This window comes from Cervus canadensis, chromosome 10, assembly GCF_019320065.1.
Source record: "Cervus canadensis isolate Bull #8, Minnesota chromosome 10, ASM1932006v1, whole genome shotgun sequence".
NCBI lineage: Eukaryota > Metazoa > Chordata > Mammalia > Artiodactyla > Cervidae > Cervus > Cervus canadensis.
Genome location: NC_057395.1, coordinates 57707671 through 57726247, shown reverse-complemented (window position 1 = coordinate 57726247; position 18577 = coordinate 57707671). Strand labels below are relative to the sequence as shown.

Sequence of the window (18577 nt, the reverse complement as noted above, 5' to 3'; positions counted from 1 at the left end):
TGCTTCTGCGCATGTGCTATTGCCTTGAGGGCGGAGAAGCCTTTTCTTTCCTTCCCTGACTTCCGGACGCCAAAGGAAGTGGCTTAGGGACGCATGCGTAGTGTCTCCGCGGTAATTAGGGCAATTTCCTCGGCAGGCGTGAGGGGATCTCAGTCCCTCGGGGTTAGTGTTCCGTCACCTCGCCTCTGTCTCCTCCGCGCCCGAGCGGGGTGGCGGGGTCGCAGGCTCTCGAGCTCCTCCCGCTTCCCATCGCCGACTTCCCTCCGCTGCGCGACTCTCAGGTAGGCCCCGTGCGGATTCTCCTTGTTCCCCGCCGCCATGGCGCCGCTGAGGCCGGGTCCCCGGGGGAGTGCGTCCCGCCGCGAGGTGCTGGAGCACGAGCCGGACCGTTGGCGAGCTTCCTGAGTGGCCCCTGGGAGGGACTTCGGAGTTGCAAGGGTGCGTTAGGATCACCGCTGGTCTGATCCCCTCGTTTTTCTCGTGGGGAAACTGAGGCACCGAGAAAGGGCCGAGTCGATGGCAGCCCCTATCGCCTCTGCCCTTTCTGGTTACACGTCTGGCTTCTCCTCAGACTCAAGCGGCCGCCTCGGAGACCTTCCCTACCATTCTTGGTAGTCTCTTCCAGGGTAACGTGCTTGAGCGCCTTTGTTACACTTATCAGTGTCTGCAGTTGACTCTGTTTCTGTTTTCCTCCGCCAAGTGTTTTATTATATCCGTGTGCTCACACTCCGCCCAGGCAAGCATCTGTGACACGCCAGGCGCTGTGCTGCGGGCCAGGTGTGTTTTAGGGGAACATCCAGACAATTCTGGGCCGTTTGGAGCTGGCACTCTCCTGGGGAGGGGGCTGGTTGCAGACAAGTCCCGGATGGGGACCGGTGCTGTGAAGAAAAGGGGCAAGTGATGGAGGATCAGGTGTATTACTTTCAAAGGCAGGGAAGCCTCTGAGGAGAGGAGGTGACTTTAAAAAAAAAAAAGATGCTCCAAGAGTTTCACCGAACGTCACTTACACACTGTAACCTATTTAAAGTGCACATTTTGATGAGCTTGGAAAGTTTAATACAGTCGTGTAAGCATCCTCACGATGCAGTTTAGACCATTTCCATCACCCCCCAAAAGTTCACAAGAGGAGCTACCTTTTGAAGTGGGACCTGAAAATTCACACTGAGACAGCTGGGGATTTGGGAAGGTATCTGAGTTTCCTGGGCTTCAAGAAAAATAATGAAATGTAGACATACTAGGTCTATGAGCGCATTAATAATCTCAAAAAGCGACTCCCTCCACCGGGGGAGGCCGGGTCACCCCAGGTTGCAGGAATAGCTGGTAGGAATGCTTCAAACTGGGAGGCGCTTATTGTATTCACAGGCAGAAAGGAAACCCTCAGAGCTGGAGTGCTCAAGGAAGGAGCAAGAGACTAGATAGGCTAGAGATGGACACCTGCCTTCTGAACTTGTGGGTTCCCAGTGTCCTGTGCAACATATGGTCCACACAGGCTGATTAATGCTCCATGGTTGAAGAGAAAGAAGGAATAGAAGTTTCAGGCACTGTGTGTACAGCTTCACTTCGGGTGGATCTTAGTGTCTGTTTTTGTAGATGAGAAAGTGTTAGTTGCTGAGTCTTGTCCAACTCTTGGCAACCCCATGGACTGTAGCCTGGCAGGCTCTTTTGTCTGTGAGATGTTCCAGGCAAGGATACTTCAATGGGTTGCCATGCCCTCCTCCAGGGTATCTTCCTGACCTGTGGATTGAACCCGGTCTCCTACATTGCAGGCAGATTCTTTACTGTTTGAGCCAGTGGGGCTAAATAATTTGCCCAAAATCATATATTTAGTTCCTGGACTTGATTGCAGAACCTTTGTCATTCCTTTGCTCACACAGTTAGTTGATGTTCCAAATACATCTCAATCATTTGAGTCAGAGGTGGTCAGCAAGCCCCACATCCTTGCACAGAGTCACTTTTTGAGATAATAAATGTACTCATAGACCTAGTATGTCTACACTTGATTATTTTTCTTGAAGTTCAGGAAACTCAGATATCTTCCAAAATTCCTCATAGTTTTCCCATTCTGTGTTGTCATCATAAGAGATGCTACTCTTGTTATCTCATGTCACTCAGCTGCAAGGCTCCTTTGGGTAGGCAGCTGGATGTAAGAATTTACTAACCAGTTACAGAATTGAAAATACATCAATGTAAGTGAATCATCAGAGAGTTATAGTATATATACTTTCTCCTTGTAAGGAAAAAAGGAAACTTGTTTATGACCCACTATCCACTAGATACTACATTTTCTACATAGATAATCTGATTTGATACTCAGAGCACCCCTGGATAAGGTGTTAATATTCTCTGTGTTTGCAGAACAGGGAAAAGGAGGCTGGGTCAGATTAGGGTCCCGATTCTGGTGAGTGGCAGAGGCATGGTTCTAACTAGGCGGGCCTACTAGACTATGGCACCCCTAAAAATAAAAGTGGGGAATTCTCGCTGGGCAAATGTCCAGCACAATGCCAAACCAGATAAAGGTGGATTACTCTTTAAAACTCTTGTGATTGCTGCCAAGATTGGTTGCTTTTCTTATTGAGTTCATGCAGAAATAGTGATCTAAACCAGAGTGTGGAAATTTGTATGAGGAAAGTGAACTGTCACTAAATGGGAACCTGGAAGAACAGAGCCTTCTGCTGGTTTCCTGTTGTATTCCTACTGCTCAGTGCTGTGTCTCAAACTGTGTAAAAATGAATTTATTTTCTAGTTGATGACTGAAAAGTACTCTGCTGTAATGTATCGGTATTGGTTAATTAATTGTGATCAATGTAAGAAGGGAACTGGATGTGGGATTTATGGGAACTCTCCTGACTTTGGAATTTTCCATTAAAAACTATTCTAAAAATAGAAGGCACTCTATTAAAAGGCACTCTGCTTATTGCATATTTAAATCTCCTCAGAAGAGAGAAGCGTGATACTAAGTCATTTATTTATTTACTCTCTATATCCCTTCTATAACTTAACTGTATCTTTTTATTGCCTCTTAAGGATGTTAATTACTTATGAGAGGACCTGTCCTTTACTTTTTCCATTATTTTTTAGGGCCAAAATGAGTCTGTTTGGAACAACCTCGGGTTTTGGATCTGGTGGGACCAGCATGTTTGGCAGCACAACCACAGATAATCACAACCCTATGAAGGTACCACATACAGCTTCACAGGGTTTTTAGAAACAGCGCAGGCCAGAGAGTCCCACATCCGTGACAGCAAGAGAATCCCACTTGGTGTGGGAGCCTCCTTTGAGGTGAAAACGCTGAAATTTTGTTCAGCCTGCTTTCTCAAATACTGGAGCAGAAAAATTGTGTGTCCCCTGGACTAGTGTCCTATTTCCCCTGACATTCCTAGTCACTGAAATCACACAAGGTGCTTGTTAAAATTGCATGTGCCCAGGGTCCAGTCCACAACTGTTGAATGAGAATTTCTCTGGGAGAGGGAGGCAGGTGATGATGATGGTTGAGCACTGCGGGGCAGGAATGACCTGGTGGGCCGTTGTTGGGAAACGTGGCTGCAGGCCTGGCTTTGAGATGCTGCCTGCGGTCCAGCAGTGCCAATACTTTCACTGGCTGGGTTACGCTCCCCCTTTTTATCCAAGTAAGTGAGATCTGATTCACTTAGTTCTTGGGAACAGGGACACTTCACCTTGATGTGTTGGTGAGAAAGAAAGCAATTTTGAATTGTGATGATGTATACATTTTAACATGGACTTTTTCCACCCCAGGATATTGAAGTAACATCCTCTCCTGATGATAGCATTGGTTGTCTATCATTTAGCCCCCCAACCTTGCCGGGGAACTTTCTTATTGCAGGATCGTGGGCTAATGATGTAAGTGCTTCTTAAATGTATCTCCTTAAATGTAGGTGCTCTCTGTCATGTATCTCTTTGCATGCGCAGGGCTGGGTTTTTTGTTTGTTTGTTTTTGCTCCAAGTGAATAAAGCAAAGTTATGGCTCATTCATGACCTTTTTTTAAAAGAAATGAGTTTAAGAGTGTGAACCATTCTGAATGGCAGGCATCACTTCTTGTGCCATTTTTTTAAGAAAGCAAGATCATATGCATCATTCAAAAATTTATACTCTAGTTCAGTATCTTGAGTATATTCCCTGATCATATGCAGTATTCATTGAGAATAAATGTCCCTAATGCTCTATGGGAATTTCTCTTCTAGGCATCCTGAAGGATGCCTATTCTTAAGGCGTATGTTAAAGTTTTTCACCTTTAGCTATATTAACAGTCCTGCATCAACACCATACTTACCAAACAAAAATGGTAGTATTCAAAAAGAAAGATAAAAATTCTGGTAGAAAAAAAGGCAAAAGATGTTTAGAAGCACTTCACAAAAGAAGTGCAGGTGGCTTGTTCGAGCAAACTTGAACCATTTAATCACACTCATAATCAGATAAATGCATAGTGGCTTTGCTGTTCACTTAAGTTGGGGACCTAGGCCAGTTATCTTACTTCTCTAAGCTTCATATCCTGAAATAAGATGGAGATGACAGGAAGTACACAGAAGTTTAGCTGTTGTAGAGATGAATTCAGATAACGCATACAAAGTGCATCATGGGAAATTCTCAAGTACCAGAAAGGGAATGTCTGAGACATAGGGTATAGCTACCACTAGTCCAGATTTCATCTTCTTGGTGGTGCTGAGTATTACTCATTTTATTATGCCAGTTTGATAGGGGAAAGTGTCTGTCGTGTAAATTTGTGTTTATCTGATTATGGCTGGGAGCATAGGGGTTATCATTAATTGTTGTGTCTGCATTGTTTTATTACTGTAGGTTCGATGCTGGGAAGTTCAAGATAGCGGACAGACTATTCCAAAAGCCCAGCAGATGCACACGGGGCCTGTGCTAGATGTTTGCTGGAGCGATGTAAGTTTCGTTATGTTTTTATATAACCTGAAATACAAATAGCATGTATGCATGCACATTTTAGAAATGCTGTTTCTGAATTTAAATACGGTCATTGATTGATATTCATAATGTAGTCAGTTAACTTTTGTTATGTTGGTTTTAGTTAGTCTCTCTGAGAACTTCTTGCATAAAAAAAAATCCATTAATTTATTGACCTGTTTGCTTGAGCAAAGTGATAGCTGCTCAGTCGTATCTGACTCTCTGTGCACCGCATGCACCTCCCCCCATGGATTGCAGCCTGTCAGGCTCCTCTGTCCATGGAATCCTCTAGGCAAGAATACTGGAGTGCTTTGCCATTTTCTTGAGCAAGGGTTAGACAGTTAAAGCTTTTCCTATATCTCTTGATGTGCCAGGAGCTTATGCTGTTTTAAAATTAAAAATTTACAGTCCCAGGAAGTAAGTCCTATGGGGAAAATTAATCCTTTACCATTATTAGACTTTTGAAATATTTCCTTTCTTTGAAATTCTTTTTCCTTCCAAATCCTGAACATTAGCATTATAAGTAAATGTGTTTGAGTTTATTCAACTCTGAGCTCGCTCTTTTTTTTTTTTGAGAGGAGAAGGTGGGTGATTGGGGTGTTTAGTAAAGCTATACCATTTACAAAGAAGCCGACAGGGATGGTGAAGTCACGCACAGCAGGAGTCTTGGCTCTGAAGGGCCCAGCCTCCCTCCCCTCCTTCTCCCGCTGACAGCTGAAAACAAAAGCGCCTGACTCAAGAGTGGGGCAGATGTGCTGAGGAAGCTAAGTCTCAAGGTTCCTCTCCAGGCTCATAGAATTTTTTTTATTAGATGTAATTTGCAGGCAGTAAAATTAAACCTTTTAAGTGTATGATTCTGTGAGTTTTGAGAAATGGATAGAGTTGTGGTCAAAGTATAGAAGAGATCCATCAGCCGAAAGATTTCCTCTTGCCCTTTGTAGTCAGATCCTCCTCAGCCGCTGTCCCTGGAGACCACTGGTGTGTTTTCCGTCCCTGTGTTTCTGCCCTTACTAGAATGCCATCAATAGAATCCTTTTGAGTCTGGCTGCTCTCAGCTCAGCGCACTTGAGGGCCGTCTGGCGTGGGTCTGGCAGTAGTTAGTTTGTCCTTGTTGCTGAGTAGTAGTGCATGGTATGGATGTTCACCATTTGTTCACCATCCACAAGCTGAAGGACATTTAGGTTGTTTTCCATTTTTGGTTGTAATGAATAAATGTTGCTGTAAACACTTTGTATGCTGGATTTTCCGTGAATATAAATTTTCTTTCTTCTTGAGTTTATATCTAATAGTGGGCTTGCCGAGTCATATGAAAAATTTATGTTAATTTTTATGAGAAACACCAGACTACTCACACCATTCATTTATGTGATTGTATTTAGTTTACACATAGCAAATGATTCTGTTTATAAATATTTTGAGTTTCTCCCGTTTTAATCATCTCTGAAAGTCTTCTCTAAGGCGTTTCTGTCAATCTGTAAAGTGTATTCCTGATTTGTCTGATTAGGCTATTATGAGATTAATAATAGTTTTAAATTACACTTAGAAAAACAGCTATTTGAGTAGATTTTAAATACTTCTAATTTATTTTACCTGTCTTTCTTTACTGATGAGAGAACAGATCAGAATTGTGAGTTTCTTATCAGGTATGGTAAGAAATAGAGTTACCTGATATCAGAATTCTGTTTGTTGTTCAGGTGTTCTTGCGTCATCTTTTACAGAAATGTACACAGCCTATTTCCTTTCTCTAACTCCATTAGAGTCATGCGCTGTCTAGTGGAAGAGTCAGAATATAGACATGAAGAGTTCCAGTTCAGGGAGCTAAGTTCTTAGAGAGACAGGATGCACTGTGCTGGGTGGACAGAACCCAGAAGGCAACTATGAAGTTGGGAAGGGTGCAGTGAAAGCTTCGCAGAAGAGGCAAGAATTGAGCTGAATCTTAAAAGCAAACCATTTGCTTATAGCTTTAGAGAACTGTCTCCATTCCAAATGTGGATTCAAATTTCAGCTCTATCTTCACTTTTTGGCTTTGCCAAGTTACTGATCTCTCTGAGTCTGTTATCCGGTCACTCAAAGACTAGCCTGGCACCTGTGGGAAGTGGTTAAGAGACTTGCTTGAGGTAACATAGAGAAAGGCTGAGCCCAGACCTGGACCTTCTGGCTCCAGAGCCCAGGCACTGACAGCCTCCCTCACAGGGGCTTGTAGGAAATAGGAGCCGGCGTGGAAGAGGAAGGCATATATGGAAAGGCACAGAAGAGCCAGAGTTACCCTTGAGGTGTAAAAGCCCAGCTGGTGAGGGTGATTCTCCAGCAGTCCAAGGACACAGCTCGCTGTGTGGACACAGCAGATGGAGCTTAGAGGAGCTGATTTGGGAGCATTTAGCGATCTCATTCCTCTGCGCCAGCCTTTTGATAGACTGGCCTCTGTCTCAGTGTGTCCACTGGGGCCTGGCATCCTGCAGCTGGTAGGGTCAACATTTCAGGAGATTGAGGGGCCAGTGTTTCACTCAGCCTCAGGACAGCCCATATTAGCATCTTTCCAAGGATTTGTGGACTTACCCTTAGAGCCTCATTAATAGAGAAGACAGTTTTCTCTCTTCTTTCAGATGGAGAGCTGGTGACTTCAAATAAGTTTTTGCTAGGGAAGGATAATGGTAAATCTGAGCTGTGGAACCAGAAGTGACAGGGTAGGGGTCTGTAGATTATGGCCCATGGGCCCAATTTGGCCCATTGCTAACTTTTGTAAATGAAGTTTTCTTGAAACGCAACCACACTCATTCATTTGACAGTGTGTATGGCTGCGTTCTAGCTACAACAGCAGAATTAGGAGTTGCATCAGAGACCACTTGACCTGCAAAGCTGAAATATTTACTCTGTTACCCTTTAGGAAAAAGAATTGTTGATGATAGGTCTAGATTTTCAACTCGGTACTTACTGTTTTTAAATTATCTTGTACTTCATAATTGACTGACCTACTTTATGAATTCTGTATGTGAATATTTTAAAACTATAACACAGTGCCAATTTTTTAAGCTATTCTGTAGTTTATATTGGACCAATGATCATTGTAAATTAGTGTAGTTTTATTGCATGCACTTTAGAATGCTGTTAGATGTTGAACACAAGTGATAATGATTGAACATATGTGGTATAGAGCAGAAATTGCTGGGAGAAAGATACAGTATATGTGGCGAAATGTTTAAACTGGTGAACGTAGATGATGTGTTTGTGAGTATTCATTGTACTATTCTTGTACCTGTTGTGAAGGCTTGAAATTGATGAAAATAAGAAAAAAAAATGTAAGTGGCTCCTGGTAGGTAATACACATTGATACAGGATATAAAAGGCTGCTCCTAGAAGGCTGCCAGTGACCATGACTGCCTCTGAACAGTGAGCTGGGGTCAGGGAGGGACATGGTTTTCATTACGTAGCTCTAAATGCTGTTTAAGTTTTTTATTAACCTGTTTACACATTGTCTCTTAGAAAAAAATTGATAATTGAAGAGAGCTGGAAATGTGTTTTTTATGACATTGTAGTTTGCAATACACAAGCCCCCAAATAATTGGAAAAATAAAAATTGCAAAATAAAACCTGCCTCAGTATGTTCAATCTAATATCTAAATGTCCATATAGAATTTTTATTTTTATTAGAATGTCAGATTTTTTTCTACTTTATTTTAGGATGGGAGCAAAGTATTTACAGCCTCATGTGATAAAACTGCCAAAATGTGGGACCTCAATAGTAACCAGGCGATACAGATTGCACAGGTAATAAATAATAAAATTTATCCTCTGCAGAGATGCTGGGCAAGGCAGGGTTGTAATGATTCTTACTCTTTGTTACAGGAAAGGTGCAGTTCAGCTGTACCAAATCAATTAGACTTAAATATACCAGAAACCTCTTAAGCACAAAATAACACCAATTTTATGAGCACTCTCGTTTTTACTGGTGTTTCACAAGTTGTTCTATCAAGGGTCTTCCGCATTTGTGTGGTTGAGGGTTGCATCATGAGGAGCTAGTGATGTTCAGACCTGTAAAAAGGCAGTGTTAAAACTGATGCTCAGCATTCCAGCACCCGTGTTGGTTTGCGCTGTCCCAGGCTGCGTTTGGCCACTTGTTCATTAGACAAGTATGTATCAATTGCCAGTGACAGCGCAGGCACTGTCCTTGGAGTAGAGACACAGCAGTGAGTGAGAGGCACCCTCCCCTGTGTCAGGAGCTTTTACAGCCTGCTTGAGGATGGCAGGCAGGTTCTTGTGTGAAGACTGCTAAGAAAAGCAGAAACAATGAAGAGGAGAGAGCCTAGAGCCAGAGGGTCAGGCCTGGTGAGGAAGAGCCTCTTGACACTGAGACACTTTCAGGAAGGTGTCACATACCCTGAGACAGCAGTCCCGTGTGCTAGAGCACCTCTTCGATCTCTAATGTTTGTCTTCTCAGTGATACAACTGTGGGGGAGTTCTTCCCTGTGAGTTGTTTCTGAGTACTTCCCCCTTCACTCTCATACTAGTTAATTATGGTTCAAATCAAATTAAATTTTGTTGGTATGGAAGGTAGGTACATGCTCTTAATGTTACACAGAATGTTTTGGTCATGGGGAAGGACTATACCATCCTTTGGTTTTTGTTGAGTATGACCTCAATATTTAAGATTCCTTTTCTTTGAATTTCCAGAACCAAAGCTGTGTGGCATGTTACATTACCTTTACCTGTTTTGGTTTTCTCTTGAAAGCACGATGCTCCTGTCAAAACAATACATTGGATCAAAGCACCAAACTACAGCTGTGTGATGACCGGCAGCTGGGATAAGACCTTAAAGGTATGCTACATAGTCAAGGGACTTCCTGGCCTGACCAAGGTGATATTCTTACACTATCTGGATGTTAGCTCTGAAAGGTTGGTCACTTGTTTTTTTGTTTTTGTTTTGTTGTTGTTTTTTTGTCTTTCAGTTTTGGGATACACGATCATCAAATCCTATGATGGTGTTACAGCTCCCTGAAAGGTGTTACTGTGCTGATGTGGTAAGAAGTTTTCTTACTTTATGATGCCTTACAATTAGAGGACAATGTAAAAACCCTTCAGACTTTAATAATAGATGTGGGATGTAAGTTTGGATTGCCTCAGTTGTCTTAACCTAGATTTTTGTACTGCATATGTTCCAGAACTACAGAAAACTGGATGTCACACTTTTTTAGTCACTTATTATACGAACATATTCAGTCACAGGCCATGCTGGCACTGGTATGATGTGTACTGTACAAAAACTGGCAATAACTTTGTGATGTGGGACTAGATCTTTGGTGACTGTCCCTGAGTGGGATAGAAGCTGAAGAACTTTCTCTGTTGGTGTAGCAATAAGTCTTAAGAGTGTACTAACTGCCCCATAATTCCACTTTCAGGAATTTATCATGAGAAAAGTAGAGATGCAAATGTTCTTTGTTCTGTATAATAGAGTGAAATACTGGAAATGACCCAGTGGGCCAACTCTGCAGTCATATGATTTGAGGGAACATTACTTAAATGGCCACTACTACTGTTCTCAGGAAAATGTGTGGAGCAGTGCTCACTGAACACACTTTAGTAAAGAATGTGAATTGTATAAAAATTACATATACACACATGTGTAAAAACTGCTCAAAAAAAAGACAAGAGAAAACATACCGTAATGATGACAACTGTTATCATTTGAAGGGGTAGTAGAACAATGATTTTTATTTCTTCTCTATTCCTCAGTATATGTTCTAAATAAATACTTCATAATATTTCATAGTTTTAAAAAGTCTTTTAAAAAGGTATGTTCTACTTTCAAATATGATTTCTCTAGGTTACCTTGAAACATGTAAATACCATTGGATTGTTAAGCTTAAAAAAAATTCACTAATTTTTGTGACTCTGAAAAAATTGATTGAATACTTTGGTATATAAAAGAGCACACCCCACTTTAAGTAGGTCTCTGCTTTCTTCTTTTTCCTAGATATATCCTATGGCTGTGGTGGCAACTGCAGAGAGGGGCCTGATTGTGTATCAGTTAGAGAATCAGCCTTCTGAATTTAGGAGGATAGAGTCTCCACTGAAGCATCAGGTGAGTCATGAATCAGATCAGGAAGCTTGTATTTAGCATCATAGGGAGTAAATGCGTGCATGTGGAAATTGTTGTACTTTTGGATATTAAAAGGAGGTGACTTTAAGGATATAAACACAGTATTCGCGGGTAAATACCATCCTTGGCAGACATGCCCTGGGTAGCAGAATGCTGCTGAATGGGTACACACTACAGTGAACTGGTTCCATTGTGAGTCCATAGCTTCTGCCTTCAGCTTGGTCTCCACCTGCCACAGATTCTTAGATCTTCTTCACCTTCTTCCGATCCCTCCCTCCTTTGGCCTTTGTCTCTGCAGATCAGATCTGCCTCTACTCCTAGAACACAGAAGCTGATAATTGGAAGCTTCCTCATCTTAACTCCTGCTGAACCTAGAACTCTGGCTACACCTGCCTCTTGCCTACCTTTTCCCACCTGTTGAAGAGTGGTCCACGCTCTCCAGTGGCCAGTTTTGGTTGGGCTCTGCGCCCTCCCACCTCTCAGGAGCCTCAGGCTATCAGCCATTCACCTCCCTCCTGTATCTCATCTTCCCTCCTCCTCACCCCCTCCAACTTTTTGTTCGCTGGCATAAGACAAACTCAAGTCTAATCCTGGGAAACAAACCTCTTCTGACCCTCACACCCTCAGCCAGCTAGGTACCTTTTCCCCTTGTAAGTCAAGTGTCTTAAATGAGCTTTCCTGGTTCTCCTACCTCCTACTCATTTCTCACCCACTCCTTTGAGACTTCTGCCCCTGTGACTCCACCAAAACTGTTTCTGGCACGGCCACTGATGGCTTCCTAGTCAGTGACTCCAGTGGATACTCGTCACCCTCATCTTACCACAACCATGGCACTCACCAATGTTCTTAACTATATGTTCTTAGGACTTTGTGCCTGGGCTCTAAATGCCAGTGTCTTAACTCTGGCCTCTGCTTGCTGCTTTGTCTTCCTTGCTGGTTCTTGCTGTATCTTGAAGTTCCCCAGGCATCTGCCCTGGGCCACTGCCTTCTGAACCTCAGCACGGTCCCGTCTGCCATTCATGATTGTTGGTTAGGGGTGCATGGTGAGCTGGAGTCTTGGATCCCTAGCTACCTACTCTCTGTGCTCCTGACAAGGGCACCCGCAGTCTGACAGCTCCTATGCGTCCCCCCCGACCCCCAACCCCTGGTATCTCAGCCCAGTAGCATCCCATACCAGGCCCAGGGCCTCCCCACTGCCCCCAGCCTGCTCCTACCCATATGCTCTGCATCTCACTAAGTGGAGCCTTTAGCTGTCTAGGCCAGAAATCAGGAGTTGTCCTTTACTCACTGTCCGTCCTTTTCTCCTCCCCCATCTCATTAACCACCACGCTCACTTGCACCCTGTGTGTGGTTTCGAATCTGACCATTTCTCTCCTTCCAACTCGAATGCAGCTCTTGTTGAATGACAGCAGGAGTGTGGACCTATGCGTGTCTGCCTCTGGAGACTGGGCCATGGGCTCTTTGTTTGGGATCTTCTGTGGAGTCCAGGAGACCCTCCTTTGGGCCCTCAGGCTCAGTGTTGGATCAAGTGTAGTGTCTAGCTTTTGCATAGCTTATTCATGGTTTAGAAAGTTCTGGCCACATCCACTGTATGCTTGACCCTTGTTCCCACATCCTCCCCCAGCAAACACTACTTCCCTTTTCCAATTGGGGATGCAGAGACCCTGGGACACTGGGTGACTTCCTAGAGGGCACTCACTTAGTCAGTGGTATGCTGCAAATCAAAGGGATGTGTCCTCCCAACCCACCAGGGGGTCAGTGCCGGAATAGGAGCTGGTGGGGCTGAGGGGTGCGTGCCCTGCTGCCATGACAGCGAGGCCGCAGGGTAGCAGAGGAGCAGCAGCACCTGGACGGAAGAACGTGGTCTGCGGTTTATTCATAAAGTCATGTAGCTGAATAAAAAAATAATGCCTACTGGAGGAATGGAAAAATCTTCTTTATCATGTTTGAGAAATATGTTTCTGGTTCTTTCAAAACCCAAAAATGGAGTAAAAGTTGTTTACTTTCACGTTATTTATGGAATGTTATACTTCACATGATGATGATATACTTTTTCTCCCCAACTATAGCATCGATGTGTGGCTATTTTTAAAGACAAACAGAACAAGCCAACAGGTTTTGCCCTGGGAAGCATTGAGGGGAGAGTTGCTATCCACTACATCAACCCCCCAAATCCGTAAGTGAGGCCTGGTCAGCTTGCACATGTTCATGTGAGACATTTTGTTTTGAAGGAAAGCTAAGTTGGGCCTTTGTTTTTCAGTGCCAAGGATAACTTCACCTTTAAATGTCATCGATCTAACGGGACCAACACTTCAGCTCCTCAGGACATCTATGCGGTGAGTTTTTAGAAACGTTAATCCTGAGAATATGTCTAGAAACTAGACTTGGCGGTGGATAGCTGAGTCATTATGGGATCAGAAAAGATCACTGTCATTGTGTGTGTTCATGTGTAGGGACAAATGTCTTACATGGGAGGTTTCGGTTTTCTGTTTTTATGAACATGTTGACTCTCTTCATTCTCTGTTTCTGAAATGCAAGCTTAGGAGTTTGGGGGAGCAACTTCCACCTATATGAGTGCTAGTATAGTAGACAGTTGGTACGCTTAGCTAAAACTGAGAAATTGCTATTTGCTGAAAAAGAAAAAGGCATTTTCCTGAGGTTTGCTCCTTGGTGCCACTAGCTTACATAGTTATTAACTTCTGCTGACTTGTGTTTTTAACGAGAAACAAGATTCAGTCCTGAGCTGTCAGTTGGTTCAGGAAGCGGGGCTGATTTTTGATGTGATCAGCAGGCCATCAGTTCTAATGAAATTATGATTGTTCATTTTATGTTCTCATTGAACCAGGAAGTCTGCGTTGTCAAAAACCCGGTTTCTCCTCCCTCCTCATTGTGTGTATCCATCCTTCGTAGGTTAATGGAATTGCGTTCCATCCTGTCCATGGCACCCTTGCTACTGTGGGATCTGATGGTAGATTCAGCTTTTGGGACAAAGATGCCAGAACAAAACTAAAGACTTCGGAACAGTTAGATCAGCCAATATCAGCCTGCTGCTTCAATCACAATGGAAACATATTTGCGTATGCCTCCAGCTACGACTGGTCAAAGGTGAGAATCCCCAGGCCTGCACTGGCGCCGTCCAGCAGCAGAGCTAGGCTCTGGTGTACGAAGGCCTGAGCTTAGTTGTGAGGCCTCTCCAGACGTGCTGTGTGTCTTGCACGTGACCTGTCACCATCACCTCACTGCAGCAGGAAGCGGCAGGGCCTCCCCCTCAGCCTTCCCTGAGAACATGCCCACGTGAGGTGCTTGGTCAGCGTAAACCCAGCAGCCAACACTCTGGGGGCATCTGAGTCATTCAGGGATGTCGGGGGTTGTTGGGTGAGAGTGACGAGGGCTCGGCAAGGTGCCCGGCCTTCACCAGAGGCATAAGCTTTTTGTTTGTTCACTGTTTGGGGAGCGAGGTTATGGACTGATGGGGTCCTGGTTGTGTTTGAGTCATCCCAGTGCTGTGGTAAAAGAACTGACCCGAGCACTCAGGTTTCAGCCACAGTCTCACCTCCACACGTGTCTGTCTTCACTCGTCCTGCCCCCCTCCCCTCCCATCCCCAACACACTTAACTCCATTCTTCTCTGCCTCTTTGTTATTCCATCTTCTCTTCCTGTCCCCTGTCTCCTTCTGCCATCTATAAGCACACACTTCAGCTGTTCTGAAACAAGCTTTAAGAATCCCAGTGTCCCCTTACTGTTAAACTCGTCCAGGGAGGTAACCACCTGCCCTCTTGTTCCCCCGCCTCTGTCTCCTCCTTAGTTTCCTGGAGCTGTCGTTGGGACCTCACTGCCTTTGTCCTCGTCCGGTCCAGAAGCTGCTTATTGTCTGCGTTGGGCACTGTGGGCCACCCCTTCCTCTTCATTCACAAAGCCTTCTCCCTGGTCTCTGACATGTCTACTGTCTGTTGTGTTCCTACTCCTGACTGCTCACCGTCTCTGGTGGCTTGCCCTTCTTCCCAACTCTTGGACGCAGGCCTTTTTCTGTAGTTCTCCTTCAGGTTCCTCAGGCGCATCTGCATTCATGAAGCACCTCCAGCATAAGCTGGTGGCTCTCGTGTCTCACCTCCTCCTGACCTTGTGCCCCAGTTTTCTGTGTACCCATGCCAGTGGGGTGTCTGCACCTGGGCACCCCCTGAGCACCTTAACCTAGGACATAAACATCGGGTGGATTTTCCAACCTGTCTCCTTTTATCCTCCAGGCTTGCTGCTTCTCCTGTGTTCCTCTTTACTTAAACACCACATGGTCAGTGGGGCAGAAGTCTTGGAATCACCTATGATTCTGTCTCTTTCTCTCAGAAGAGCTGGGCAGTCACTGAGCTGCATCTGCTTCACCTATGTGGTACATCCTGCCCGATCAGCACACTGTTGTGATGCCTGCTCTGGTCTGTGGGAGGCACAACCTCTCTGAGTCTTTGCTTCTGTGAGCCATGCAGCTGCCCCTCCCCCCCCCCTTTTTTAAGCAACTTCAATGCAGTAAATTGCACATAACATATGTAAAAAGTATACTTTGATCAGTTTCAGTATCTTTATGTACCCGGGAAACCATCACCACAGTCAAGATTAACAGTTATCTCCCCAAAAGGTTGTGTATTGTAATCCTTTCTTTCACACACACATTGATTTCCTTTCTGTTGTTATGGATGAATTTGTGTTTTCTAGAATTCTATACAGATGGAGTCATACACTAGATAGGCTTTTTTGCTGTTACGTATGTCACTAGTTCGTTCCTTTTTATGACAGTAGTATCCCATGGCTAGGATCACTTTATTTTTTCACCTGTGGAAGCCATACCCTCGGTTTTACAAAGAGTGTGCTGTTTTTGGTTCTGCCTGTCTGGAATTGGAGCCAGCTTCTGGCCTGGGGCCCCAGGGTCTCCGTGGGCCTCTGATGGAACTCGTCTTCTTCACCTGCTTGACCTGCAGCCACATCAAAACTCCATGTTTTACTCACATGACACTCAGGTCTCTGTTTTCAAGCCTTGAAAAAATAGTTGTAAATTGAAAGAAGTGTATAACCAGAGCTCATTGATTTGAATGCTGCTCAGAAATCCTTAATCAGAACAGTTAATGTCAACTTACAGTGGAATACTTAATTATAATCTTTTAATTTAAAAAAAAGTTGTTCTAGGAGTTTTTCATTGTTCTCAGTTGAAGGACAGTATCTGTGGTATGGAGTCATAATTACGTGGTTAATATTAGCTTGCTGCTTTAGTGTAACCTGTAAGAAAAGCTATACTTTGTATATTATGAGACTGGTTGGTCATTGTTTGAGCAGAATTTCTAGAACCATCTCGGCATAGCTGTCAAGGAATGAGAATAAAGCGTGCCATTGCAGAGCAGGTGGCAGGGTACACCCAGAGGCCCTTCCCACCTCCGTGTTCCAGGCCTTTCGGTCACCGTGGGTTTCCACTCCTCTTGTCTTGTCCACCCGCTCTGCTCTCTTCCTGTCCTGTCACTCTCATTGTCACAGTCTTTGTGGCTGCCATTGCTTTTTCCCCTCGCCGTTCATAGCCTGGCCTGAACTGGGTGTTTCCACCTCCCCCAGTGTCAGGTAGCCCCCCTCCCTCCCCGGCAGATAACACCAACTCCCGCACGTCACCTCCCTCAGTGTCTGGGATGGCACATCTGCTCCCTCTTGACGTTACAGACTAGGTGTCTCCTGTGCTGAGAAACCTGCAGCTCATTCTCCACCACCCTCCCCTCCCCAGGCTGTGCTGTCTAGGGAGTCGTCTCAGCAGTAAAGCAGTGGGTGGAAGGTTGACAGGAGTCTCAGTGCTGAAGAGAGAAATATGTAAAAGATCATCCTTCCAAGGGGACATTGCAAGTCCCACATCCTTAACCTTTTCTCTGGGGACTGAAGTTTTTGTTTAAGATTTGACTTTTATTTTTCTCCATTTACCTCTTTCACTCCTAAGAGATTATGCTTCACGCACAGGGCGTAGGACTTGGCATGTTAAAAGTACCCACAAAATGCTAACCTGATTTTTCATCGTTTTTAAGATACTGTTTTTTCCCCCTTAGGGACATGAATTTTATAATCCCCAAAAGAAAAATTACATTTTCCTGCGTAACGCAGCCGAAGAGCTAAAACCCAGGAATAAGAAGTAGTGGCTGGAGACCTGTGGGTTGTCCGGAGTTTTCTCTCCATTCTGCCTCGTCTTTGTACGAATTTGGGTCCCAGCTTTCAGTAGGTTGTCAGCCCTGGATGTGGATTTCAACCTCTGGAGAAAATGATGTCATTCTTCAGCAGTCAGGAGCCAGGCGGCCACAGTGACTGTCCGTCTCCATTCCACTGCCGGTTACAGGTTTCGTCTGTACCTCTAAGGAGATTCAAATCATTATAGACGTCCTTAGATTCACATGGGCGCCTGCCAGGTATTTGCAGTGCTTCGTCCCGCAGTGTATGTATTAGAGAACATTGGGAAACATTTGGCAAGCCTGTACTGTATTTTGTAATAAACATTTTGAAGATTGTCTCCTAAGCTCCCTTTGTCTGACTCTCCTCTCACCCACCCGTGAGCTCTGAAGTGATTGTCCTGCTCAGCGTCCTCGTTGGGTTTTGGTTCGTGATTGCAGATGCCCTGTCGGAAATGAGAGATCGTGCCCCTCAGAAGAGACAGTCCTGAGCTGGGGTTGTCTCTGCCCTGTGGCATGTCCAGCAGCAGCCTCTCCAAGCATTGCTGGACAGTTTGGATGTGCTTTTCTTTTGCTTCCCTCATTCCTATCTTTGACATTCCAGTGCTTTTCACCTCTGCTGGGTGTCCTGGTGACTAGAACATGGTTCTTCTTCCTGTTTTGAGGCACAGCCCTTTGTGGGCAAAGCCCAAGTGGGTGATGCCTTTGTGGACTCCCAAGTTAGAACCCAAGTCCACTGCATGGGAAGTGCTCTGAATTCGTGTCCCCGGTAGCCATAGTTTTGGAGTGTTTTTTTATTTCATGTAATAAAATTCCTGATTGGTAAGTATCAGAAATGAGAGTCTATTGTGTTTTTACCCTGCAAACCCAAATGCTTCTGCTTTACTCTTTGGGGCCGGTTGTAAATTAACTTGCTGAGTGTGGAAGTCAGGTATTGTAATATTGTAAGACATGTTTGCCTACTCTTAAAAGACAAAATAAAGTTTTCTACTGAAAGACATAACCTGCACTCAGTGGTTTAAATTCTTCGCTCATCAAATCATAGATGAATTCAGACCATTAACTCTCTGGCTCTTCTGGTCTGAAAAGTTTTGTTGTTTTGTTTTGGCTGGTTGTTGTTTTCTTTTGGCTTTTTAAATTTTTTTAATTTTCTGAGAGAGAAAGGCAGGTGCACTAGAAAGGTCTTAGTTTTCAAGTTAACTGTTTACAGCTAATTTTTTCCTTTCCTTTATGAATCAGCGCTGTAGCCCTGTCATCTGTATGTATGTGCAGATGTGGCTATGAAGAGAGCCAGGCTCTAGCCAAGCTTGATTGTCTCGGTAGTCCATGTTCGTTGGAGATGAGAAGAAACTATCACTTTTAGTTCAGCCAGAGTTT

General features: G+C 44.3%; 1 protein-coding gene across 1 annotated transcript; it reads left to right on the top strand.

Annotated features, from left to right (window-relative positions):
* Nucleotides 1-68: 68 nt before the first annotated feature.
* Nucleotides 69-17547, top strand: RAE1 (ribonucleic acid export 1). Its single transcript, XM_043479781.1, has 12 exons — nucleotides 69-281; nucleotides 3079-3175; nucleotides 3754-3858; nucleotides 4814-4906; nucleotides 8606-8692; nucleotides 9654-9740; nucleotides 9871-9942; nucleotides 10896-11003; nucleotides 13091-13197; nucleotides 13282-13357; nucleotides 13932-14126; nucleotides 17087-17547. The coding sequence occupies exons 1-12, from the start codon at nucleotides 94-96 to the stop codon at nucleotides 17171-17173; spliced, it is 1302 nt and encodes a 433-aa protein (XP_043335716.1). The 5' UTR covers nucleotides 69-93; the 3' UTR covers nucleotides 17174-17547.
* The last annotated feature ends 1030 nt before the right edge of the window (nucleotides 17548-18577 follow it).

Coding starts and splice junctions, on each gene's coding strand:
- RAE1 (XM_043479781.1), top strand. CDS start 94: ATGCGTAGTGTCTCCGCGGTAATTAGGGCAATTTCCTCGGCAGGCGTG. Junction 4,907..8,605: donor TAGATGTTTGCTGGAGCGAT/GTAAGTTTCGTT, acceptor ACTTTATTTTAG/GATGGGAGCAAAGTATTTAC. Junction 9,741..9,870: donor GCTGGGATAAGACCTTAAAG/GTATGCTACATA, acceptor TTTGTCTTTCAG/TTTTGGGATACACGATCATC.